The 26,893-nt window shown below is 49.2% G+C and overlaps 1 protein-coding gene across 2 annotated transcripts in view; it reads right to left on the bottom strand.

Annotated features, from left to right (window-relative positions):
- Positions 1-26,893, bottom strand: part of TRAPPC8 (trafficking protein particle complex subunit 8) — a 1,257,619-nt gene that overhangs the window by 561,166 nt on the left and 669,560 nt on the right. For both annotated transcript variants that reach the window (XM_085605699.1, XM_085605700.1), the window contains one exon: positions 21,017-21,148. In XM_085605699.1, the coding sequence (XP_085461825.1) occupies positions 21,017-21,148 (132 nt within the window). The remainder of the gene's footprint in view (positions 1-21,016; positions 21,149-26,893) is intronic.

The following is a 26,893-nucleotide window of genomic DNA, read 5'->3' as shown; positions in this document are numbered from 1 at the left end:
CGGGAGTCGAGGTCAGTCTCCAGGCAGTAGAGGCAAACATCGTGGGGGTCCGCCACCAACATATTGCGACGGCAGGCCCCGCCGAACTTAAATCCAGGCATCCCTACGTGCACCAGGAAAAAAAGGGGGAGACAAAAGTCTCAAAAAGTGACTAAGGTACGTGCTCTATCCGGATCTGCGCTTGCTGGCGCGGAAAAATAAAGAACTGACGCCAGCACGCATTGGGTGGCGCCTGAGTAGTCTTCGTGACATCATCTCGGCGCTTACGACGCCAGTGACTGACGCGGAGCCGCAGGACGCCACCTGCTGACGTGCAGGGGTACTGCTAGCAAAACCTTCCGGATCCAGTCTGACGCCTGGGGATATTCTAAGGTAAGGAATCGATCACTAACGTGTCTCTTTCAGATGTGAAATCACACCAGAAAGTCACGAAGAACCGACCGGCCAAAGAAGCAGTCTCTCCGGACTTGACTGTCAAGGCAATAGTGCTTAGTGAAAGTATGCAGCGAGGCCCACGTGGCTGCCCGACAGATATCTTGCAGGGGGACAACGCATCCCAATACTGTAGTAGCTGCTGTGGCCCTGGTAGAATGGGCGAACAGCCCTACCGGAGGCTCCTTTTTAGCCAGAGAGTTACAGGCTTTAATGCACAAGACAACCCATCGGGAGATAGTCCGCTTGTGCACAGCTCGGCCTTTCTTGATGCCCACGTAGCCAACAAAGAGCTGGCCATCCACCCGGAACTGTTGTGTGCGGTTGAGATGGAATGAAAGCGCACGTTTTGGGTCCAGACGGTGGAGCCTCTCTTCCTCTCTTGAAGGGTGCGGAGGCGGAAAGAAAGTGGGCAGAGTGACAGTCTGCCCGAGGTGAAAGGCATTGACTACTTTCGGGATAAAGGAGGGACGTGGTCGAAGCACAACCTTGTCTGGATGAATTGCCAGGAAAGGAGGTTCACTCACACGCCTAGCGGAGGTGATGGCCACTAGGAAGACAGTTTTCAAAGTTAATAACCGCAAAGGACAAATATGAAGAGGCTAAGTATGTGAGAACCAGGTTCAAGTCCCACTGAGGCATCACAAAAGGAATAGAAGGGAAAAGGTGAGTAATGCCTTTAAGAAATCTATTGACAACAGGGGACTTGAAAAGAGAGGGCTGATCAGGCAGCCTGAGAAAGGCTGAAAGGGCAGAAAGGCAGCCCTTGATAGTGCCCACAGCAGAGCCCTGCTGGGCCAAGGAGAGAAGGAACAATAGGACCTCAGAAATAGGGGCAGAAAGGGGATCTACAGCTTTGTTGTGCACCATGCCACAAATTGCTTCAACCGACAGGCGTACACAGATTTAGTTGAGGGACGCCTGGCTGCCAGAATCACATTACAGACCTCAGGAGGCAAGTCAAATGGAATCAACTGTCGCCGCTCAATCTCCACGCAAGGAGGTGGAGGCTGGACAGGTTCAGGTGGAGGACCATCCCTTGTTGCTGTGACAGAAGATCCTCCCGAAGAGGAAGTTAGATCGGGGGATCCACGCTCATACTGAGTAGCTCGGGATACCAAACTCTTCGTGCCCAGTCAGGTGCCACAAGAATGACTTGGGCCCGGTCACATCTGATCTTCTTCAGCACTCTGGGCAGAAGTGGTATAGGCGGAAAGGCGTATAACAGACCGCAACTCCACTCGTGTCGAAAAGCGTCTCCGAGCGAGTGCCGCCTTGGAAACTCCAACGCGAAGAACTGCTGACATTGCGCATTCTCTTCGGTGGCGAATAGATCTAACTAAGGTACCCTCCACTGCTGAAGGAGACCTTGTACCACTTCCGAGTGAAGACGCCATTCGTGATCCATCAGGCAACGGAGGCTGAGTTAATCGGCCCTGGCGTTCAAGGAACCTGCCAGGTGTTGAACAGTCAAGGAAATGCCTTAACGTTCCAGCCATGTCCAAAGGCGCATAGTCTCCTGACATAGGGTCCACGACCCCACCCCGCCATGTTTGTTGCATTACCACATGGCGGCGGTGTTGTCTGTGAACACCTGCACTACTCTCCCATGTGGCCGCCGCATCCCAGGAGGGACGCATCCATCACCTCTGTGTAGTCCGGTTGGGGAAGGGAGAAGGCTCTGCCGCTGACCCAACCCTGGTCCGTGAGCCACCACTGCAAGTCTTGTGCAGTGCCCTCCGAAATCTGGACATAGTCTGACAGGTTTCCTTGATGCTGCGGCCACTGGAACTTCAGGTCCCACTGCAGAGCCCGCATATGCCATCTGGCATGGTTGATCAGCAGGATGCAGGAGGCCGTGAGGCCCAGCAGCCTCAGGGTTTAATTGACCAAAACCCAGGACCAGGGCTGAAAGATCGGAATCATAGCCAGAATGTCCCAGACTCGCTGTTTGGGAGGATACACCCGAATTGCGTTGTGTCCAGAACCGCTCCGATGAAGAGGAGCTTCTCAGAGGGAATCAGATGCGACTTCGGCACGTTGATGGAGAACCCCAGCGAATGCAGGAGGTCGACCGTAGTCTGGAGGTGGGAGACGACAGCCTGGGGCGAGCCCGCCTTTAACATCCAGTCGTCCAGATAGGGGAAGACTGAGACCTCTGATCCGAGCAGATGAGCTGCGACCACCGCCATCATTCCCGTGAACACCCGAGGAGCGCTGGTAAGGCCGAAAGGGAGCACGGTGATCTGAAAGTGCTCGTGGCCTACCGTGAACCACAGGTCACGCCGGTGGGCGGCAGGATGGGGAAATGAAAATAAGCATTCTGCAAGTCCAACGCTACCATCCAGTCTTGCGGGTCTAGGGCAGACAAGACCTGAGCAAGCGTGAGCATCTTGACCTTCTCCTTCCGGAGGAAGCAATTAAGGTTGCGGAGGTCTAAGATAGGACGCAGGCCCTTGTCCTTCTTTGGAACCAGGAAGTAGTGGGAGTAACAACCATGACCTACTTCTGGTGTCGGAACGTGCTTGATGGCCCCCTTGGCCAAGAGGGCAGCAACTTCCTGCTGGAGAAGCGCCAAGTGATCCCCCGACATGTGGTAGTACTGAGGCGGCATGGCTGGAGGAGCAGTCTCGAAAGGGAGGGTGAAGCCCCTTCGGACTATCTGCAAAACCCACTTTTCCGAAGTGATGGTGTGCCAGTGGGGGAGGTGAAGGCGAATCCTGCCGCCCACTGGTGTTTGGTGGGCCTGAAACACTGGTCTAGGAAGGTTTTGAGGCATTGGTAGCAGAGGCGGTGGTGGACTGACCCGTCTGCTGGCCCCATGCCCCACTTCGACGGGTCCCCCGACCGCGGCTGCGCAGAGACTGTGGCTGAGCAGGCCAGCGTCTCTGAAAGGAACGCATTTGGGCGCCTCGTCCCGGACCTCGAAAGAAGCGAAAGGCAGACCCCAAGGGAGTGCGCGTGGTGGCAAGACCCAAGGACTGGGCTGTAGCCCAGGAGTCTTTAAAGCGTTCCAAAGTGCTATCCGCTTTGTCACCAAAAAGGTGCGTGCCATCAAAGGGCATGTCCAATAAAGTGTCTTGGACATCCCCGGAGAAGTCAGTTGTCCTGAGCCAGGTGTAACGGCGTAGCGCCAATGTTGTGGAAATTGCTCTGCCGAGGGAGTCGGCTGTGTCAAGGCCACAACGGATAGTGAATTTTGCAGCATCTTTCCCCTCGGTAATGGCTTGGGAGAGCACCGCTCAAGCTTCCACTGGACACTGAGGCAGCACCTCTGCTACAGTGTCCCACACAGAGTGGGAATAGCAGCCCAACAGGCATGCAGTATTCCCCGCTCGCAATCCGGAACTGGCAGAGGTGAAAATCTTTTTCCCAAACTGCTCAAGTTTTTTAGTTTCTTTCTCCAGAGGTGCGGTAGGGAATGCGCTCAGAGAGGCAGAGGCCTGGTCAACCAGACTCTCAGGCGTTAGGGGTTGCGTGAGAAAACTGGGGTCCTCCGGGGCCGGGCGATCGAGTCGTGCCACACTCGTATCCACAGGAACCCCTGTGTTAGACTTGGTTCAGGTGCTTAACAGAATGTCTGTAAGCGCGTCATTAAAGGGCAATAGCGGCTCCGCTAAGAAAGTCGTCGGCTTCAGCACCTTAGTCAGGAGATTGGTCCTGATAGGCACGGAAGGGAGCTCGAGGTTAAGAGCCTCAGCCACCCTACGCAACACCACAGAAAAAGTCCCAACCTCCTCCGTAGCAACGGATGAAGGGGACAGTGTACCAGGGTGCGGAGAGAAATCCAGATCGCCTGGACCTTCCATATCACCCTACCACTCCGGTTCATCCTCACATTGAGCTGCGAGAGGGTCCTCAGACACCCCCCCAGTACTCCCCTTTGTCCACCGGCTATTTAAGAGGCTGGTAAGGACGAGGGGCCCGGGGAAAGAGAATTAACTCCCCACCAGGAATAGGAATCGGAGGAAAACAGACCAATCCAGGCTCGGTGCAGTCCGGCCCCGTAGGCAACGATGTCGTGTCCGGCGTCGGCCCAGTCGCCGGAGGCTGCTTCAGACCCAGCGCTGAGGCCAGAGCCAACGGCGCCGCAGGGTATCTTGCCCGCGTAGCCGGTTCCAATGGCGGCAGCACGGGGGCAGAACCACCCAACGAGTCCAAGGGGCCTGAAGGCACGCCAGAGGGGCCCGATGGGGCAAATAAACGGCCCATGGCTGACAGGAATACCTGTATTTCTTCCGGAGTCGCGTACGGCCTCGGAAAAGGCTGGTAGGCCGCAGGCAACAACGGAGGCTCCACCGGACCCGCTGGGTGGTGACCACCCGCCCCCTCCACTGTTTCCCATGACCGGTGAGGGTAGACTAAGAGTGACATCGCTTCTTCGACTTGTTATGGAGCTTAGACTTACCTGTCCCCGATTCCGACGGACGGTGGTGTCGGCCCCGCGACCTGTCCCTCGACCTCCCATGGGAGCGGGAACTTGAGCGTCGCGAAACCGATTGCAGGGCCTCCAACAACTTTCGGGAACGCTCCCTCAAAGCCCTCGGCGCCATGGCCCGTGAATCGGGGCAAGTCTCGGGGTCATGGGCGTGCCCCAAGCAGAAGAGACACAAGTCATGCGGGTCTGTCACCGACATGTTCAGATGGCAGTCCCTACAGGACTTAAACCCGAGCATCTCTACTGCACCAGAAGTCAAGTACTCGACAAAGCAAGAGAAAAAAGTCTCAGAAATAAAGTTAAAATATTAACTAGGAGTACCGCTCGCTCTCGGATCTGCGCTTGCTGGCGCGAAAAAAGAAAGCACTGACGTCAGCGTTCGTGGGCGCGTCTAAGTAGCTCCAATGACGTCATCTCGGCGAATAAGACGCCAGTGACGTACGCGGAACCGCACGACGACGCCTACCGGCGCGCAGGGGTACTGCTGACGAAAACTTTCTGGATCCAGGCAGACGCCTAGGTATATTCTAAGGTAAGCAATCTATCACTAACGTGTCTCTTTCAGATATGCAACATACCAAGACTTGTTGGTTCCTCACCTGGTCGATCTCTGTCAATATGTGGTAGAGACAGTCTCTTTCCCTCCGGAGACGGACGTGGCCACTATTGTGGTCATTCCAATAACTCAACCGCCTTCTCTTTCTTGCGCGGACTACCGCCTGATCTCTCAACACCGAAATAAAAATCTTCGCTACTGCTTTGGAGCAACTTCTTCGCCCCTTGCTGCATGAATTGATCCATCCGGATCAGTGTGGCTTTATGCCCGCTCACGGCACTCGGCACTGTATACGACGCCTCCATCTTGCCCTGGCCCATCGCCACCTGCTCACCCCATATTTGGCCCTGCTGCTAATTGACTTCGAGAAGGCCTTTGACACGGTTGACTGGTGCTACTTGGACGATGTTCTGGCATTGATGGACTTCGGCCCTCACTTTCGGCGTTTTATTCGAGTCTTGTACTCGAGCCCTAAGGGACGGGTCCTGATCAACGGCGCCTTCTCAGAAGCGTTCTCCATCCGCAGAGGCACCCGTCAGGGGTGCCCTCTTTCACCGCTCTTATTTGCGCTGGCGATGGAGCCGCCGGCATGCCTCATACGCAGTGATCCCCAAATCTAAAGGTGGTGCTGGGACCCCCATCGGATTGAAAAAATTGCCCCTTATGCGGACGACACTTTGCTTTTCCTGGTCGACCCGGAGAGCTCCGGCCCACGCTGTCTGGAGGTGCTTTGGACCTTTGAGAATGTCTCGGGTCTACGGCTCAACCCGGCGAAGTCCACTTTGGTCCCCCTCCACCCCTCAAGAGCCTGCTTTGATTGGCAGTCTACTATCCCCCTGCGGAGGCAATCGTTTAAATATCTGGGGATAACCTTGCTTCCTGAACTGGAGTGGGCTCTTAACCTCACCCGCCTGGTTACGAAAGCCAAATCCAACCTTAAGTGTTGGCAGTCCCTCCCGCTTAACCCCCTTGGTAGAGGGGCACTTTTTAAAATGATGATTCTGCCCCGCTTTTTATACATCCTTCAAAACATCACTTTTCATCTCCCGGGTAGCTGGTTCCACGAGTTTGACGGGGTAATTACTAAGTTTCTGTGGGGGAATGGGAGACCACGTATGGCCATGGCCCGCTGTCGGATAACTCCCTTTGATGGGGGTATGGGGGTGACCAACCTTCATCTCTACTATCTGGCCACCCGACTCATTGTCGTCCACAACTGGTTATCTGGAGGTTGGTCTGATCCGGCCTATTGGACCGAGCTCAGAACTATGGATTTCCCACGGATTCTAGCTTACCTGTACGGGACCCCCATTCCGCAGAACATCCCGCCTATCACCACAGCGGTCCTAACGGCATGGCGCTCGGCGCTAAACGCAACGGGACAAGAAACTCACTCAACACATGCCTCTGTGGCACGGAATTTGGCTGCGCGAAGCATCGGGTCTCCAAGGGTTTCAACAGTGGGATCGGATCGGGATTACACTCCTTGGGGACGTATGGCTAGGAGATATCACATCCGGGCCTTCTCCGACCTGCAGCAGCGCTACTCCCTTCTCACTAATCAATTTTATAAATATCTGCAACTCTGTCACGCCCTTACTACACATGTTTCACCAGACTCTTCACTCCCTGAATTTAGTCTGTTGGAAGCCCAGGTCATGAGGGGCAACCTGGGTAGAGGGGAGTGTTGCGGATATACCGCTCCCTAGTGAACAATGGCCCTGCCACCTTACATGCGCTGCGAGCCCGCTGGGAGTGATTGTTGGGTCCCCTAGAAGAGGCAGACTGGTGTGATGCCCTGATGGCTCCCAAAACTCTTACGTCCTCCTCTAACCTACACATCATTCAACTTTACTACCTCCACACGGCATACCTCACCCCTGCATGCCTACACAGGGCGGGTCTGCGCCCCTCACCGGACTGTACACGTTGTTACCAAGCCCCGGCCCATTTCTACCACATGGTCTGGCAATGCCCTGGTCTCGCCTCCTTCTGGACGGGTGTAGAGTCTGAAATCACCTACAATGTGGTGTGGCAGGTCCCTCACAATCCCTTACGCCTCCTCCTAGGGGTATTTGATGTATTGGACGGCTCCCGAGCTGACAAGCGTTTCCTAGGCATGGCGGTGGGGGGTGGCCAAGCGAGATATTGCAGCGGCCTGGTCACAGGCCAAGCCTCCCACTGTACGTAAATGGCGCCGAGGGGTGGATTGGTGCGCGGCCTAAGAAGAAACCCTCTGAGGCCAGAGGATGTCCTGAAATGTTCGAGAAGGTGTGGGGCAAATGGTTAAATATGCTGTTTTCTTTAGGCTTGTTTTCCTTTTGTATCGCTGCTCTTTTTCTTCATACGAGAAGGCTGGTTCAAGGGCCTTATATTTAGACCGGGCATTCTGCTGTCCGCGGATGATGAATTTTGATGTATCGTTCATTCCTTTGCTGTCCTTGTATGTTTTGTTTCTACAAATGCTAATAAAATTGATTATGAAAAAAAAAAAAAATAGCATGATAGAGGAAAACCATGTTATCTTTCCGTGCCCCAGTTTCAATATCTGTCAAAGTTGAAGTACTTGCATTCAGGCCAAATACCAGCACTAACTGTTGTAAAATAAAACCAGACATTTAAACTGTGCATAAGCCCACAGATAAATGGGAAATATGGAAGTACAGTGGTAGTTAGAACAGATTAACTTGGAATGCAAGATCAATCTTTGGAACAACTCTGGATCTAGTTAAAGGCCATATGACTTGGTGTGCACACTGGATATTTCTACGGGAGGAAAGTTATCAGGAGAAGACCTCAACATCAACTTCCTAGTTCTCCTAGCCAGCTCCATTGTGTACATTAGACGTGACCAAGGACATCTAAGACAAGGAGGTGTGTTTTGTCCTAAAATGATCAACATAGCCTCCAGGTACATAATCACTTGGGCAATGCAAAATCTCAGCGGCTAGTCAATCAATCAATCAATTAAACATTTGTAAAGCGTGCTACTCACCAGTGGGGGTCTCAAGGTGCTAGAGGGAGGGGGATTACGCAGCTACCGATCAAACAGCCAGGTTTTGAGGAGTCTCCTGAAGGTCAGCAGGTCCTGGGTCTGCCGCAGGTGGATGGGGAGGGTGTTCCATGTCTTGGCGGCGAGGTGGGAGAATGATCTGCTGACGGTGGTCATTCAGCGGATGCGTGGGACAGTGGCGAGGGTGAGGTTAGTGGAGCGAAGCTGGCGGTTCGGGGTGTAGAAGGAGAGTCGTTTGTTGATGTAGGCTGGTCCGGCGTTGTGGAGAGCCTTGTGACCGTGGGTGAGAAGTTTGAAAGTGATCCTCTTGTTGACTGGGAGCCAGTGCAGGTCTCAGGTGGGCGGTAATGTGGCTGTAGCGAGGGATTCCAAGGATGAGGCATGCGGAGGCGTTTTGTATGCGTTGGGAGTCGTTTCTGGAGTTTGGCCGTGGTTCCCGCGTAGAGGGTGTTGCCGTAGTCCAGTCTGCTGCTGACAAGGGCTTGGGTGACCGTCCTTCTGGTTTCGATGGGGATCCATCTGTAGATTTTGCAGAGCATGCGGCGTGTATTGGAGGATGACACAGCGTTGACTTGCTGGGTCATAGAGAGCGTTGAGTCCAGGATGAACCCCAGGTTGCTTGCGTGGTTGGTGGGTGTCGGGGCAGCTTCCAGCATGGTCGGCCACCTGGAGTCGTCCCATGCACAGGGGTTGGAGCCGAGGATGAGGACCTCCGTTTTGTCAGGGTTAAGTTTCAGACGGCTCGTCTTCATCCAATCTGCGACGGCCTTCATTCCCTTGTGCAGGTTGGATTTGGCAGTGGCTGGGTCCTTGGTGAGGGAGAGGATCAGCTGAGTGTCGTCGGTGTATGAGATGATGTTGAGGTGGTGCGCTCAGACGATGTGGGCGAGCAGTGCCATGTAGATGTTGAAAAGGGTCGGGTTGAGGGATGATCCTTGGGATACACCGCAGGTGATCATGGTAGGTCTGGATCGGAAAGGGGGGAGGCGGACTCTCTGGATTCTGCCGGTGAGGAAGGAGGTGATCCAGTTTAGGGTTTTGTCACGGATCCCTGCATCGTGGAGGCGTGTGCGCAAGGTGTGGTGGCAGACGATGTCGAAAGCGGCCGAGAGGTCTAGGAGGATGAGGGCCGCTGTTTTGCCGTTGTCCAGCAGGGTCCTGACGTCGTTGGTGGCGGCGGCGATGAGAGCGGTTTCGGTGCTGTGGTTGCTGGGAAGCTGGATTGGGAGGAGTCCAGGATGATGTTCTCCTCCAAGAAGTGGGTCAGTTGTCGGTTTGCCGTCTTCTCAGTGACTTTTGCCGGGAACGGGAGCAGGGAGATGGGTCGAAGGTTCTTAGGGTCCTTTGGGTCCGCTTTTGGCTTTTTGAGTAGGGCGTTGATTTCGGCATGTTTCCAGCTCTCTGGGAACATGGCGGTTTCGAAGGAGCTGTTGATGATTTTTCGGATTTGAGGTGCGATGATGGAGCTTGCTTTGTTGAAGATGTGGTGTGGGCAGGGGTCAGAGGGTGAGCCGGAGTGGATGTGTTCATGATTTTGATGGTGTCTTCGTCGTTGACGATGTTCCAGGAGAGCAGGAGGTTGGTGTGTTTGGAGGGCGTTGAGTCGGGGGTGTCGGCGACTGTCATCGGAGTCTGGGTGTCGAAGCTGTTGTGGATGTCTGCGATCTTGCGGTGGAAGAAGGTGGCCTGGGAGTTGCAGAGTTCTTGTGACGGCGGGATGTCGTTGGAGCTGGAGTTGGGGAGGCGAGTTCTTTCACGATGCTGAAGAGCTCTTTGCTGTTGTGTGCGTTGTTGTCTATTCATTCTTTGAAGAAGGTCTTTTTGGCGGATCGGATGAGTTGGTGGTGCCTGCGTCTGGTGTCCTTGAGGGCCGCGTGGTTGTCTGGTCTTGGCGCCACTGTTTGAGTCTTCAGCAGGTTTGCTTGGAAGTCTGGAGGTCGAAGTTGAACCAGATGGCTCGTGTCGGAGCGCCTGTTTGAGGTTTTCCTGAACGGGGCGAGGGTATTGGCGCAGTTGTCGATCCATTGTCTGAAATTGTGGGCCGCTGCGTTGGTGTCCGAGGGCTCAGGTGGGGGGTCTCGGGCGAGGGTGGTGAGGAGCTGGTCTTCGGTGACTTTGTTCCAGCTGCGGTGTGGGATTTGTTGTGGTTGGCTGTGCGCGGTATGTTTCTCGAAGGAGAAGTGGATGCAGTGGTGGTCGGTCCAGTGGAGTTTGGTCGTGTTGCTGATGGTGACGTGATTGCTGGTGGGGAAGATGGGGTTGAAGGTGTGTCCGGCAGAGTGGGTGGGCGTTGTGACAAGCTGTTTGAGTCCAAGGTTGGCGAGGTTGTCGATCAGGGTTGTGGAGTTGTTGTCGTTCTCAAGGTGGAAGTTCAGGTCTCCGAGAAGGATGAAGTCTGTGGGGGCATGCGTACTGAGGTCGGCGATGGAGTCGCTGAACTGTGGTCGGGGGCCCGGGGGTCCGTAGACAAGGGTTGCTCTGAGGGTGGTGTTGTGATCGACGTGGATCTGGAAGGTTAGGTGTTCAGCCGTGCTGAGGAGTCTTCGGTGTTGGTCGAAATTCTGATGGTGTTCCTGTGGATGATGGCGATTTCTTCCTCCCGGTTTGTTGTTCTTGTTTCGGTCCCTGCGCGTGATCTTGTAGCCGTCCGGGATGGCTATGGCTATGTCGGGCGCCGAGGAGGCGTTCATCCAGGTCTCCGTCAGGAAGGCGACGTCCGGGAAGGAAGAATCGAGAAGGTCCCAGAGTTCGACGGCATGCTTGTGGACTGAGCGGGTGTTGAGTAGTATGCATCGGAGATTGGTGTGGCCTGCTTTATTGGGATGAGCAGGATGTGCTGGATTGCGCTGGCTGATGTAGCTGCAGTTTCGACAGATGAAGGGTCCGTGGGTGAGCTTGGGGGCAGCCTGGAAGCAGGTGGAGTTTCGCCGGCATTGAGTGCGTGGAGGTGTTGGCGTCGTATCGGCGTCGGGTGTTATGGCGCTTGCGGGAGCCAGGGGGTCTGGCGCTGGGTTTCCACTGCCATATTTTATATATTCAAGATGAATGAGGTATTTTATTCTTATGCTGAGTTTTGCATCCTGGTACCATATACATCATAAACAGCGACTAAATGCATGCACATGATTGCCTATTGTCTCCAATCTAAAAAAAAAAAAAAAGAATTAACTGACTGCTTTCGGTATTTGGGGATATATGCTTCTCCGGATCCAGTGGCGTTTTATGATGAAAACTTGGCTCCCCCACTTCGCCGCCTACAGGAGGATGTTAAACATTGGAATACCTTGCCACTTACGTTATTGGGAGGAAGCAGCGATTTATAAAATGATGGCCCTGCTACGCTTTATTTACGCCCTACAAAATACGCCGTACCCTGTCCCGAACAAGTACTTTCAAACCGTGGAATTAGAAGTCCCGACCCTGCTCTGGAATAATTGCCCCTCTCACATTGCATTGCCAAAACTGATGAAAAGCTGGTAGGATGGGGCTTTTGCCCTCCCGGCGATTGGGCCTCCCAGTTGGTGGTCACGAACCACTGGGTGCATTGGCCAATTACTGATCCAGCCTACAGGATGGACAGATCTAACATGTCACCAGGGGGCGTTATTTGGGGAAAAGACATACAGTCCACTGTACACTTTAACTGCGACTACGGGACTACAGGAGGTTACGTCCGCGCTGGGATGGAAGAATAAGATTACGCAGGACACCCCCCTTCTGGAGACGAACAGTTGGGGCTTTTGGCAACTCATGCTGGGTTTGACAAGTGAGAACTTATTGGGCTCTCAAGGGTCAGAGACGTTTGGGCAGGAGGTAAGGTGGTTCCTTTTGTGGACCTTCAGCGTGATTACGAGTTGAGTGTAGGGGAGACCTTTCAATACCTGTAGGTTAGGAACACCTTGCACAGGGCTATCCCCAAGGGTACAGATCTGCCGGCCGCCTCGCCCCTAGAAGACAGACTCCTGGATGATTACCTTAAAGATAAAGCAATCTCCCTGACCTATAGGAAAATATTAAATAATACACCTGATGCGCTATAGAAGATCAGGGCCAAATGGGCGGAGGAGGTGGGCGAGTTAGATGATGAGGATTGGCAGGAGGCACTCGCATCTCCCCACCACCCCCCCCCCCCCCCCACCGAGAGGTGTCAATTCGGTCCAGGTTCAAGCTAATTCAGCTTAAGCTCTTACATAGAGTATACTATACCAGTGTAAGGTTGCTTAAGATAGGTATTTTAAGCTCTCCATAAATGCCCCAGAGGCTGAGTTCAAGAGGGGTCATATTTCCATCAGTGGTGGAACTGCCCGATGATACAAGTATATTGGGGTAAAGTGACAGGGAAAATGTGGGAAGTTTATGGGAAATCTATGGAGGTCACACCCCGGTTGTGTCTTCTTAATATCTGGGAGGCAACTGATTTTTAACGGCAAAGGAAAGGACCTGGGCTACATTGGGTAATGTGGTGGCAAAATGTAACACTGCAAGAACTCGGAAGGGAATTATGGCGCCCACACTCCGAGACTGGAAGTCAGATAAGGACTGGTGAATGCAGATGGAAAGAGCTATATATGAGGGGGGGGGTATCTGTCGAAATGATCGACAATCTGGGGGAACTGGAACAAATACAGAGGGATGTTATGTGCTCCACTGAACCCTTCCCCCCCTTTGCAGGAGTGAAGACTACCTGGCCACGGCGGGGTCGCAAACTGAGTTCTCCAGACATATTGTATGGTTGGGCTGATCTAAAAACAGAAAAGATTGCAATTGTTGCATGCACTGTATTACTGTGTCATTAACTGTGGCTAGTTTGTGTTTCTTCTTCAATAAAAATAATTCTTAGAAATAATAACAAAGCCAACTGGCATGCATTTTCGGGCATATGGCCAAGGGGTCAGCAAGAATACCTAGATAAAGGCAAATATCACATAGACTAAAAGTAACAAAGTTGAAAAGAATGTACCTTTATCCTACTCTTATGTCCAGGCTCTTTCCCATTCTTAACCCGTAGCAGATTCCAAAGAAACTGAGAACGAAAAAAGGGGTGAAAGATAATGGAAGCATTGGGCAGCTTCCCTCTAGGCAGAGATGATTTATACACTCGTCAAATTTGCAAAGAAACCTCTACAGCGTGGTCAGCAGTATGTGTGTGCCTATGCAGAACCTTGAATATATGTATTTGAAGGGCACATGCCTGGAAGAAAACACCTTTGCCCGGGTGTGCCACCTTTGCAGTGTAGCAATGGGTGGTGCAGGATTTCGATTTAGCAATGGTGATCTAAGCAGCCACGGTTTCCTTCACCACACCGGTGCACATTCCTTACAGGAATGTGTTCACTTTTGAGGAATACTGCTTGAAATACAGGTCCGCATCTGCGAAGTCATCAAAGAAAACAAGTTACTTACCTGTAACTTAAGTTCTCCAGTATTGGACATTTCATAGATTCACATGCCTGAATCATTCCCCGTCGTTGAGACGGGAGTCTCCGGTACATAAAAAAGCATTGCTTAGTATTATAGCAAACTGAAACAAGCATTGGCATAGCCAATAAGTCTCGCCTTTGGGACATTATAAGTGTTTAGCTATGCAACAGTTACATAACTAAATACTTATAAGGTCCCAAAAGCGAGACCTATTGGCTATGCAAAGCATCCGTGGGGCCGTGAAAGTTATCGCCATCGCGATCAAACATCAAAGCAGCCGCGAAAGTTAAAGTAATCGCAGTAAAGCGTGGCGCGCGCGCCCGCGCACATGCACTGTAGCTCTAGGCTGGCCTGGTAGCACTTTTTGGAGCCCTCTCAATAAGTCTCGCCAGACCAACGCATGCGCTGGGTCAGGCGAGACCTAAAAAGGCCTAGGCCCATTTTCCTTTGCAACCCATAACCTTCGTTATGTAAAAAAGGACTAATCTTGTCCCTGAACCAATCAGAGCCTCTCGCCCTCTAGAACACTCCTGAGAGACCCTTCTGCCCCTCAGATTTTCGTGCACTTGTGCAATAACACCCTTTGTGCTAAACCCGAGGTGAGCCTCTCAGGGGAGGAGGGTGGGTTGCATGTGAATCTATAAAAGGTCCAATACTGGAGAACTACAGTTACAGGTAAGTAACTTGTTTTCTTACTCCAGTACTGGAGCCTTTCATAGATTCACATGCCTGAATCAGAATAGCGAGCAGTAAATAAATGCACATCTATTGTTAGCCAGAATCTGAATCCAGGAAACATATATAGTGTGATAAAGATGGTATCTGTAAACCAAATTCCACATATCAAAAATACTTTGCAAATGGTAATACAATAAACAACAATAAAATGTGCCAAAGTACATAATAAAGGAAGGAGGGATAAGAAGGCTCACCGTTACTGGATAAGGTTCCTCAGCACCGCTTCTCCCACCGCCACATCTCTCCCTGTGACTGCATCCAAGCAGTAATGCCTGGTGAAGGTGTGTGTACTCGTCCAGGTCACCGCCCTGCAGATATCCTGGATCGGTACTCCTGCGAATAGAGCAGTAGAGGTGGGGACTGCTCTTGTAGAATGTGCACGGACTCGTGCATTCAGAGGTCGTCCAGCTGCCTGATGACCATACACTATGGCACTAGAAAGCCATCTGGCAATTCCCCTTTTTGACAAAGGGAAAACCTTCCTGGGTGCGCTGAAGGCAACAAAAATCTGTGAAGACTTGCAGAATGGCTTAATTTTCTGTAAATAGAACTTCAAACAACGAGTGGAGAGCTCTTTCCGCCGCTGTTAATGGTTGTGGAAAAAATCTTTTGAGAATTAATGGTTCGTTCAAATGAAAGTCAGTTGGAACTTTAGGGATGAATCTTGGATTAGTCCTAAGTATTATCCTGTCCTCCTTGAACTGAAAGAAAGGCTCTTGAACCGTTGAGAGCCTGAATCTCCCCCACTCTCCTGGTTGAAGTGAGCGCAATGAGAAGCGCAACTTTCCACGAAAGAAATTTCAGCTCCGCCCTGTGAATTGGCTCAATGGGCTGTTTCATCAACTGTGAAAGAACGACGTTCAATTGCCAGAGAGGTGGTGGAGGTTTTATTGGAGGGAAAACTCGGAATAGACCTTTCATAAATTGTTTGATGACTCTAGCAGACCACAGAGATGGACCAGTGGCAATTCTTCTAATGCGTGAAATTGCAGCTAGGTGTACCTTTATAGATGCATGAGCCAAACCTGACTTAGCCAAAAGCAAGATGTATGGAATAATCTTGTGAGCTTCTGAATGCAGCGGATGAATGTTAGACCTTTTGCACCATAAACAGAACCTTTTCCACTTCATCCGATTTGTTTTGTTTGTACTATCCGCTCTGGCTCTAGATAGAATCTCCCTGCACTCCGTAGGGATGTTCAGATGCTGAAATTCGCAGTATTCAGGAGCCAGGCTGCTAAATGCAGAGTTTTGGATCCGGATGAAGAACTTCCCCCTGGAACATTGTCAGCAGCGATGGTATCGGCTGCAGGCAAATCGGGCGCTCCTCTGACAGTAGAAGAAGCTCCGCAAACCAATGTTGTCTGGGCCACCACGGAACTATCAGGATTAACCTGCATGGTTCTTTCTTAATCTTCATAAGAACCTGCGGCAGGAGGGGAATTGGAGGAAAGGCGTAGGCAAAGATGCCTGACACTGCCATCAAAAAAGCATTCCCCCAAGATCCCCGTTGGGGAAGCCAGCTTGCGAAGAACCGGTATTTTCTGTTCTCCCTTGTCGCAAAAAGATCTACTGTCGGAGTTCCCTATTTCTGGAAGATGTTGTTCAAAATCTCGTTGTCGATCTCCCATTCGTGACAGACAGACTTTAGTCTGCTTAGAGTATCCGCCTTGGTGTGCTGGTCCCCTAGAAGATGTTCCGCTGTAATGGATACTTCGTGTCGTAGAGCCCATTCCCATATCCACTGGGCTTCCCGAGACAGGGAGAGTGATCTTGTTCCTTCCGGTTTGTTCAAATAGTGCATTGCTGTTGTGTTGTCTGTTCTTATCAACACAGCTGCACCTTGAATCCTTGGCAGGAACGCCAACAATGCTAAGCGGACGGCTCTGAGCTCCAAAAGGTTGATATGCAATTGCTGTTCGTTCGCTTTCCAACGACCGCTGACCTGCAGATCCTGAAGGAATGCTCCCCATCCTTCCAAGGACGCATCTGTCGTAACCACCAATGGAGCTGGTTAAGTCAGGAAAGAAAGACCCTGCGAGATGTTTCGTTTTCGGGTCCACCATGTTGCCGCGTGGATCATGAGCGGCGTCACTTTGATTATATCCTCGAAGGATCCGGTCGCTTGATGCCACTGAAGATCCAACTGCTCTTGTAACAGACGCATGCGTAGTCTGCAGCAAGGTACGAGGGGAATGCAAGATGACATCGTTCCCAGCATTGACTTGTACTTGCGTACTGAAAGAGACCTTCTTTTTATAAACGTCTGGGATAGGGATATTATTCCCCACTGTCTTTCCTCGGAGGGGAACGCTCTGTTTACCTCCGTATCCAGAATTGCTCCCAAGAAAGTGATATTTCTGGACGGTTGCAGAGTTGACTTCTCCTCGTTTAGAGTGAGGCCTAATCTGGCAAATAGTTCTATGCAAGCCCATGTTGACAACCGGGCTGACGCTGCCGAAGGAGCCTTGACTAGCCAGTCGTCGAGGTAAGGAAACACTTGGTGTTTCTGTCTCCTTAGAACCACTGCCACTGGAGCCAGGCATTTTGTAAAAGTCCTCGGGGCTGATTTCAGACCAAAAGGAAGCACCTTGAATTGGTAATGATCCTCGGCCACCACGAACCGAAGGTACTGCCTGTGTGAAGGATAGATTGGGATATGGAAATACGCATCCCTTAAGTCCAGTTTGGTCATATAATCCCCTGGGTTTAATAGCAGCAGAATATCCTGGAGGGAGATCATTCTGAAGGTTTGATCCTTGAGGTAAGTATTTAAGGATCTGAGATCCAAAATGGGGCGCCATTGAAGAACGTTTTTCTTGATCAGAAAAAAACGGGAATAAAATCCCCTTCCTTTCTGGGAATTCGGTACCGGTTCTATTGCTCCCTTTCGGAGCATTATCCGAATTTCTTGACGCATCTGATGTAAATACTTGACCTCTTGAAATCTTGATGGTGTACAAGGGGGAATTTCCAGAAACTCTAGAGTATGACCGAATTGTATTATGTGGAGGACCCATTGGTGCGTCATTATCTGCTGCGAATTTTGAAGATGATAGGAAATTCTTCCACCCAGGGGAATATGCGACATATGAGGAATAAGTGTCACCAGACTGTCATTGTCTTCGGGTGGTGTCTTTCCCTTGGCGACCTCCTCGACCTCTAGGAGTAGATTTTGTGAAACCTCCTGTCTGTCTCTGTGAATATTGTTGACGATATGGCTGAGATGATGTGGAGTAGGAAGAATAGCGGCCTTGTTGATAACCCCCTCTATAAGAGGTTTGGCCCCTACCTCTTGAGGCACGAAAAGGAACTTTTCTATACTGTAATGTTCCCAGAGATTTCGCTGTTTCCGTATCCTTCTTGATACTCTGTAAGGCCTCATCCACATGCTTTCCAAACAGATCTTCCCCATTGAACGGAAGATCCAAGATCTTACTCTGGACTTCAGGCCTAAAAGATGTTGCTCTCAACCATCCTTGTCTGCGTAAAACAGCCGCTCCTCCCAGAGATCTGAAGGCCGTGGTCGCAATGTCCATTGCGTAATCTATGACTTTAGCCGAAGTCCTTTCACCTTCCTGGAGGATTTTCCTGGCCTCTTGTCTGTCCGCTTCAGGTATGCTGTCTATGTATGGTGATAGGTCGCACCACATTTGCCTATCATACCTGCCCAGGATGGCTAGGGCATTTGCCGCCTTGACCAGAAGAGAAGACATGGACGAAAACCTCTTCCCTGAATTATCCAAGCGCCTACCCTCTCTGTCCGGTGGCGCTGAAATTGGAGCAGACTGATTCCTCGATTTTTGCTGCGCCGCTTGAGTTATAACCGAGTCCGGTTTGGGGTGACCTAATAAACAATCCGGAGCATCCGAAGGCGCTTTGTATTTTTTGTCCAGCCTAGCAAGCACTGGAGTAACCGTTGCCGGCATCTCCATAACTTTGAGACCTTCCTCCCATAGATGACTCACAATTGGAAGAGATCTAACCGTCTTGCGAAACGGTTCTTTGAAATCATATAAAAAGCATTCTGCTTTATCCGATGACATATTGAGCGCAAATCTCTGCGCGGCGCTCCCCATCAGATTATGGAACCCTCCAATGTCCTCCGGAGGGGAATCCACAGGTCTCGGTGACGGAGATGAAGGGGACAGAATCAGATAATTATCCCATTCCTTACTAGGATCTGTTATCTCCCCTTCCTCCTGCTATTCATCGTCAGATGTGTCTAGAACCGGTTGTGGCAAAGGTGATATTGGCACAGGAACCGGTACCTCCTGTCTTCGCACTGGTGTACATGAAACAGTGTGCGACGGAGCCACTGGAATCCTTTGGGAAGAATGAGGCAAAGGATGACTCCTCTTGTAATCATCCAACATGAACTGCAAATCCGTCAGTAGAGAAGCTGGAAAACTCACCATCTCTTCCTGATCATGTTGTCGGGGGCGGTCCTGATGACCCCCATACTCATCCTCCCAGTCATCCGCCTGACATTTAACATGTAACTGAGAGGGGCTACTTGCATAACCAAACGGACCCTCATTATCCTCCTGCGAATCCTCCTCCTCCAATAAATGGGATGGAACCAGAGGTGTTACCTTACTAGGAGACGTAATGTCTGGGGTAATCCTTCTTTTCCTGGCAAAATCCCGCTTTTCTGGGGGGGGTTTTCCCTCGTCGACGAGCCCGTCGACGAGATTGCCATAGTAACCGCCGACGACACCGTCGTCGTCGCCGATGCCGCCGTCGTCTACGATGTAGTTGTCACCGTCGTCGACGTAGTTGTGGTCGTCATTGTCGTCGTCGTCGACGCTCTCGGCGTCGACACTGCCGTCAATGATACCATCGTCGACGAGGGTATAGGTTTAATAATGACCTTTATCTCACTTTTCTTCGTCGACGATCCCGTCGACGATCCCGTCGACGATCCCGTCGACGATCCCGTCGACGATCCCGTCGACGATGTAGATTTTTCTAATTTCTCCTCAGGTGAAGTAGACGCTGGCTTTTTAAGCGTATGTTCAATTTTAAGGGGTGATTTTGAAGGCTCAGAACTTGTTTTCTTTGAATGTTTCACCCCTGAAGCATGACCCTTGCTCTCCTTTTCTTTAATTTGAGAAGATTTTGAGGGACTGCGCTCTGAAGACCAAGAAGTGGTCTTTTTAAGAGCCTTCTCAGGTTTCTCCCCTGAGGTATAAGCCTGAGGAGATCTACCTCTCTTCTGAGACCTCCTTGAAACAGTTGACGCCTCATCACTGTCACTAGACACGACGTCCTTCCTGGTTTTAAGTTTTTGGAGCCAAATTAACAGTCTGCCTTCACGATCCCTCAGAGTCTTATTAGAAAAGGTACGACATACCTTACACTCCTTCGCCTGGTGGTGTGGGTAAAGGCAGTATATACAGTCTTTATGAGGATCGTCAGTATATAATCTCTTCTTTGAACAGGTGGCACAGGCCCTAAACAAGCCCTTCTCCTTATCAGGCATTCTCCAAAAGATGATGTAGAAAATTCAGTTAAAAAAACTCCTCAATCTAGAACCAACTGTATAATTTGAGCAGAGCTCAAAGGAGACTCCCTAGCACAACGTGCGGTAGAAAATCTGAGGGGCAGAAGGTTCTCTCAGGAGTGTTCTAGAGGGTGAGTTGGTTCAAGGACAAGTTTAGTCCTTTTTTACATAACGAAGGTTATGGGTTGCAAAGGAAAATGGGCCTAGGCCTTTTTTCAGTTTGCTATAATACTAAGCAATGCTTTTTTATGTACCGGAGACTCCCGTCTCGACGACGGGGAATGATTCAGGCATGTGAATCTATGGAAGGCTCCAATACTGGAGTAAATGTTGGAACCTAGTTTCACTGACTGTAGCTTTTTTTCACAGGAAACAGTCTTTACAATGCAATTTTTACATCACAGTTCTTTTACCACACATTTATTACCCTGCAGGTTTTTACCATGTATAGGCCTTTATCAAGCATTTAAGCTAAGTAAGGGACCTTCCGGAAGGGGGGATATGGGGAAGGGGAGGAGGGGGGGGGGGGTCTCCCACTAAAAAGATTAGTATATATATGTGTGTTTACATAGATATATATACACACACACACAACCACACACACATTTAAACTTACCTTACAAATACTTACATTAGATAGACTAATAATGCATGGTTATGGCATGCGAGGTAAAAGCATATGCATGCAAAAAAATGCGTTGTAAAGGCTTGCAATATTTTGACCTGCGTTTTTCCGTCATACAACCCTTTTTATACAAGATATTAGGAAACTACTCTATACAATAAGTCACAAAATGGTACCTTGAAAAGCTTTATTCAATAAGACAAGGTGGCTGGCTATGGATCTACATTAGCAATCCACCTCCTTCAAACTTAATTTTTTCATGGAAATGTATTAGATATTCATCATACCTGTCCAGCTTTGCTAAACCGATGACCAGCCAGTATCATATGGAACGCAAACTTTCTCACCATGGGAGTCTTCATGTTTATAAAGCAGTGTGCTGCCTGCTCTAATAAAAGTGCACTGCGAAGGTCCGAATCCTATAAAAATAATAAAAAAGATAAGTAAATATTATTGTACCAAACAACTGAGTGATTATTCTACTGGACTGTTATTTTTTGTGTGTAGGTAATCACTTGCGTGATCTGATGCCTCAGTGAACTGATGCATGCAATGCTAGGATCTGTGTTTGACCTGAAAGTTAATGTTATGAAACCTGGCATGTCCATTCAGCCTTTCATACTTCCGAGGTCACTAAATGAATACCTCTGAACTAGACAATATTAAGAGTAAGTTTCTTACCTGTAAAGATAGTTCTTAAGCATGTTTACAGGGACAGATGAACATTCCCCATGTTAAGCTGGAAATTCTCTAGTAAAATGTGAAAAATAGTGACACCAAAAATACTTCCCTATCCTGCCGCACCACCTTCCTTGGGCACCTTTGTCCCTTTGATTATATAGCACAAAGACAAACCAATAACAGTTACCAATTACCAGGTAGGCGAGGCCAGATATGTCTGAATGTATTAAAAAACAAAGCTGGAGAACCACCATTACAGTTAAGAAACTACCTTGCAGAAGTGGACAACATGCCTGCTATTTATGAATGCCGATTTTCAGGACCTGCTTCTGGTCGAGGGCACAGTCATGCAGCCTAGAAGCTGTCACTTTGCTTTATGAATAGCTAAATTGGTGCAGTTCACCATCTACCAGGCAGTGGTGGTTACAGCTACTGCCTGTCTTATCCTAGGCTGGAACAAGGCCACAACACACTTGAGTTGTTCTGTATAAAGATTTTTCCTGTCCAAATGGTAACTAAGCACTCTCCATCTATCATGTTTAGTGTCTACTTCAATTGAGGTGACTTTAAAAACCACTGGTTTAGATACCGTCTGGTTCAGGCTGAAGTAAGATACCACTTTTAGGGTTAACTTTGGGGGATTTTTGGGAGTGACTTTACAATGACAAAATTTGATTCCTGTAGTTGGATAAGGCCATCAACAGTACAAGTTATGACATGTAGGATTTTTAAATTGCCAGGTGCAACAGACAAGGGCAAGAGTTCATGGAGTTTTCACAAGTCTGGTGTACTCACATTTGCGAGCACTAGATACAAACTCTTCTGCTTCACTTATCATATGTGTTTTTACTTTATCTTGACCAGGAATTGGTCAGCGCATCCATGGATTTCTAGAGAAGGTCCACATGTTCGAATTCTAGGATTGTAGGGCCCATGTTGAGAAGTAGAGATACAATTGACTGTGATGCAGTAACATGCTCTTGTGCTCAGCAGCCTCTGTCATTAGAAATTGGAGGTGAGGTTGTACAGACAGACGTAGGAGCTCTGGATACCACATCAACCAAGCCAAATTCAGTCACCAGGATTATGCTGCAGCTGCACTCCAGGATTGTTTGCAATAGTAGGCAAAACAGATGGATTGGAGGAAATGTGCACATTTCACAGTGAATACATCGCTAAATGCTCTTGGGTTGAGAACGTTGGCATCACGGTATGAACTTTTGGTGTTTCACACTGTAACAGAGAGATAAATCATCAGGGTGCCCCAGCTGGCAGACAGACTGGCTCCACAGCCTGGTCCAGTTTCAACTCATGAAACTCTGTCCCTATCCTGCTGAGGTCATCTGCTCTATTATTCTGGATGCCTAGTCGATGTCTTGCTGCTATGTATCCTGCCTTCATGGGGAGGTAAAACCCATCTGTTTTAGTGTTGGTCAACATTAAGCTCAGCCTCTCTCAACTCTGCCCATTAAAAGCCTTGAGTACTTCACCACTTTTAAGTTTCAACATATTAATGTATAGAAAGTGTCATGCTTCAACATCAGGCTTCTATTTGACAGTGAATTGAGATGGGTGGTCCAGCTCTCTTGGGAAGTACCACTGATTACCTCAACCTCGGGTGTCGAGGGGCAAAAGGACCTTACATTTGTCACATGCAAATTACGACTCTACCAGCCAAGTTCTGTTTTCAAGAAATCTATCACTTTTAAGCATCATCTTGCTAGTGCCAGGAAACCAGAGTACAGCAGCTGTAGAGGTCCTCCTGTAGGATGTGCATTTATAGTTGGCACAATTATACCACTACAGTGAGAGCAGAAGTCTGCACTATGAAAACTTTGACTGTTTGTGACCCATTGAAGACCTTGTTGTCATTTTATGCTGGCTGTATCATGCATCAGGCTGGGTCAGAAGAAATAAAAAAGAAAGATCTGGGTAAAACCATCTTAGATTTCTTATAACGTTATGTGTGAACTTTGTCTGTCGAAACATGCCTGTGTAAACTGGCAGTGCCACGGTCGGTCGCTACCTCAGTCGAAGCCTTCACCAGCCTAGTTGTCCAAGTAGGGGAAGACAGTGGCCACTGTCATCATACCTGTGCTGATACTGGCAGTACTGCTTGACCAAAGAGCAAAATCTGAAACTATCCGCGTCCTCAAGCATACCTGAAGGGGAGAGAACACAGTGCTTCCTGTAGGTGGCAACATGAAAGTAAGCATATTCGAGGTTCACTGGGGCCAGTCATGTTGCTGTAGGAATGATGGCAAAATCTTGAACTTTTTCGGCAATCTTTCCTTTAGAGGATGTGATCAGGACACATGCAGAGGAATCCTGATTCTGCAAATCCACAAAGAGGTTTGAATCTTTGCTATCACTGGATTGTCATCTGGGAGGAATCGAGGAGTCTTGTCACCTTCTCCTACTGCTGCCTCTCATAGCCCATCAGGAGAAGGGATAAGTTTCCAGCTGCGATGTCAGGGTAACCAAACCTTGTTATCTTCCTCCACATACTTTCAAGTATGCAACTTTCCTTCCTTGGGGAAACTGGCAAAGTGAACAAAGAGTACAGCGACTGCCTGTTAGTCGCAGCCTCTACTACAAAGTCTAGCTTGATCACGGACCTCAGGCAGGTAGGTAAGGTGACAGGAACCTTATTTTTCTTATTCTAGCAAAGAGGAGTTTCTGGTATAGATATGGGTCTCTTGAATACAGCGCTGCCCTGATTCAAAATATGGCCCAAAAAAGGGGAGCCAATGAAATCATTTTGGTTGACTGAGGGAAATAAAGAAGACTAGGTCCTCAGTCTATGTTTGCACATAGAGGTCGAACTCAGTACAAACCATACCCATGAGGCAATGTAGGAAACTGTGTCCTTGTATGGTGGCGAGGCTGGAGGCAAATTATTCAGGTCCTCCTTGGCAGATATATTCACGTCCCACGGGCCCTTTTAGTTTGCACCTTGTAATAGGAATCTTCATCAGCATCCTGATCTTAGATTGGGACATCATATATCCTATATTTGTGTTTCTCGTCAGATTCCAGAAAGGGGTTGCAGAGGTATTTCACATGATGACATTAGACTTAAGGGTACAGAGCTGGGCCATAATGCAGAGACTGTGGGTTTGTCATACTCTTTCAAAATCATCATGATGAAGGCAATATAATCCTTCAACATTCTCTGAGTAGGGGGTTATGTCTCTGTACATAAGTGAGGGTGGATTTTCTTGGATCAGTCTTTCTTTTTGCCCTCAGGAGCTTAGTCACCAGACTACTGTTGATGTGCATGCCGAGCGATAGGACATGGAGGTAAACACAGAAGTATGTGAGTGAAGGTCAAAACCATGGGAGGGGAAGCAAGCAACATCAAGAGTCCAGGCATCCATGGTTTAGGCTCCGATTAGATTGACAACTTGTCCATAGACGTCAACATCTGGCTAAAGAGGTGTCTGAAATCATGGGAACTGGTGGGCATCCACTTGAGTCAGAGGAATATTAGAGCGAGAACATAGTTGATTTCAGGTGAACATGAGTCTGTATGTCTCCACATCCTTCCCCCACAAGGGATTGGGATCAGGATTATTAAGGGATGTAGCAGGAGCCATTTAAGAATTTTTCTTAGCCATGCCAAACTCTAAATACAACACTATAAACCTCTCCCTTCAATTTCCAAAGGAAAACTGAAACATATGTAAGGGCTTCCAATATCATGGTCAGGATGAAGGAAGTGCACACATTTGGAACAAGAATCTTCCCCTGAAATAGTTTGCTGACTTCATTTAGCACATGCCTTAAAAAGTGCCTGGACTTGGACCTGCTAAGGCCAATAACGAACTTCTGCTGCTACAGCCAAGACCTGCCACAGCTACCGCGGGCTGCCATTGGACTACAAGTCCCAAGAGCACAGCGAACTAGCAGCAGGAACCGCGCACCATCCTCGCGCCAGCCGGCGCATAAAGCACCGTCAGGGCTCCCGCGGCGCAGGACGTGCGCGGGCTCGCCCGGGCCAAGGGCGGGCCCGTCCTTGCCTGTCATCGACCAGAAGAGACAGGGATCGGCCACGGCTCTCGGTTGTTTGTCGTGACATTTTTGTTTGAAGGTACTGTACCCCTGATTTATCCATTTGGATTGACAAAGGGAATTGTCTGCATTCGTACCTGTGCTGGACCAATTGAAAACCAAGTTCATAGGCTGACCATCTGTGTATTGTAACAACGAGGGACTCTATGAAAATTTTGACAGTCTCTATTGTACGAAGTGTGCGATTGAGTCTAGGATTAAGTCTTACAATAGTAATCAAAGAGATATTATTCATTCTATTCATTTATCAAACGCGTAATTGGATCAGTATGGGGAAGAGAAAAACATCAACCATACCACAAAAGAAGCAGAGTAAAAAGAGCCTTGTCTATCTTTACTAAATTATCTGACAGGTGCAATGGGTGCAATAGAAAAGCACATTTTAACTGTAGAAGAGGCCATGAACCCAGATAAGAACAATACTGTAGAGGGTCCCACTGTATCTGTTAGTGATAATGACAAAGTGATAAATGATCACCATGTGGGAATGCTTAGTGGTCTAGACGGACTAGATGGTAGAAATGGGTGTGTCGTGAATATCCCAGATCAAGTCATAGATAGTGATTCTGAGAGTGATCCCCAACCGCCTTCAAAGCAACCTAGAAATCCAGATAATCTACCAAAGCAGAAGAGAGAGACCAGTTTAAAGGGTCCGGTAGGTACAAATTTAAAACAAACAAAAGTACAAAAAAAGGGTAGGACTCCTGCATTGAGTAAAATGTGTGTCTGGGAAAAGGCGCTAGCCAGTTCTGATTCCCGCACACAGAATGAAGTTCTAAAAGTGAGAAATAAATTGGAAGCTCTTCATATTTATCTGAGGGAAACTCTAAATAAAATGAGTGGAAGATTGGGGGCTATAGAAGATGTTTTATCCAAATGCCATAATAGATTTGAGTTTCTACCCAAGTCCAATGACACACAGTGCATTCGAAGAGTGAATACTTATTTAGATTCTAGTATTCACACAAACACTCTTATTCCAAGTGTGCAATTGACAACTGGAAACAGAATTGTGGGTACTTGTCCCAAGCCAATTGCCCGTAGTGGAAGTACAGATAATCAGATAGAGGAGCCAAAGGTGATGAAAGATCTTGGAGCAATGGAGGGCCCGGAGCTTGAAAAACAAGTGATATATATAGATTTACCTCCGGCGGCAACCCCCTACAGAGTGGTATTAGCTAATGTCCCTAGATTACGAAAGGGGATGGTAGAGTCATGTGAAAGTTTGAGAAACAAATCGCTATCTTGGCTTGGGGCTAGGACTGATTTAACTGATAGACTCTTTATAAAGTTTAAAATGGCAAGAAGGGTGAGCTGGATAGGAAGGGGTTGTAAGGATCTGGCTGGCGATTGTGTGATATGAAATTTTAAGACCCCACACTTAATTCAGTCAATCTTGAGTAGGGTGG

This window comes from Triturus cristatus, chromosome 5_1 (assembly GCF_964204655.1).
Source record: "Triturus cristatus chromosome 5_1, aTriCri1.1, whole genome shotgun sequence".
Classification (NCBI taxonomy): Eukaryota; Metazoa; Chordata; class Amphibia; order Caudata; family Salamandridae; genus Triturus; species Triturus cristatus.
The sequence above is the reverse complement of the archived record's forward strand: the minus strand, read 5'-3'. Positions and strand labels throughout refer to the sequence as shown.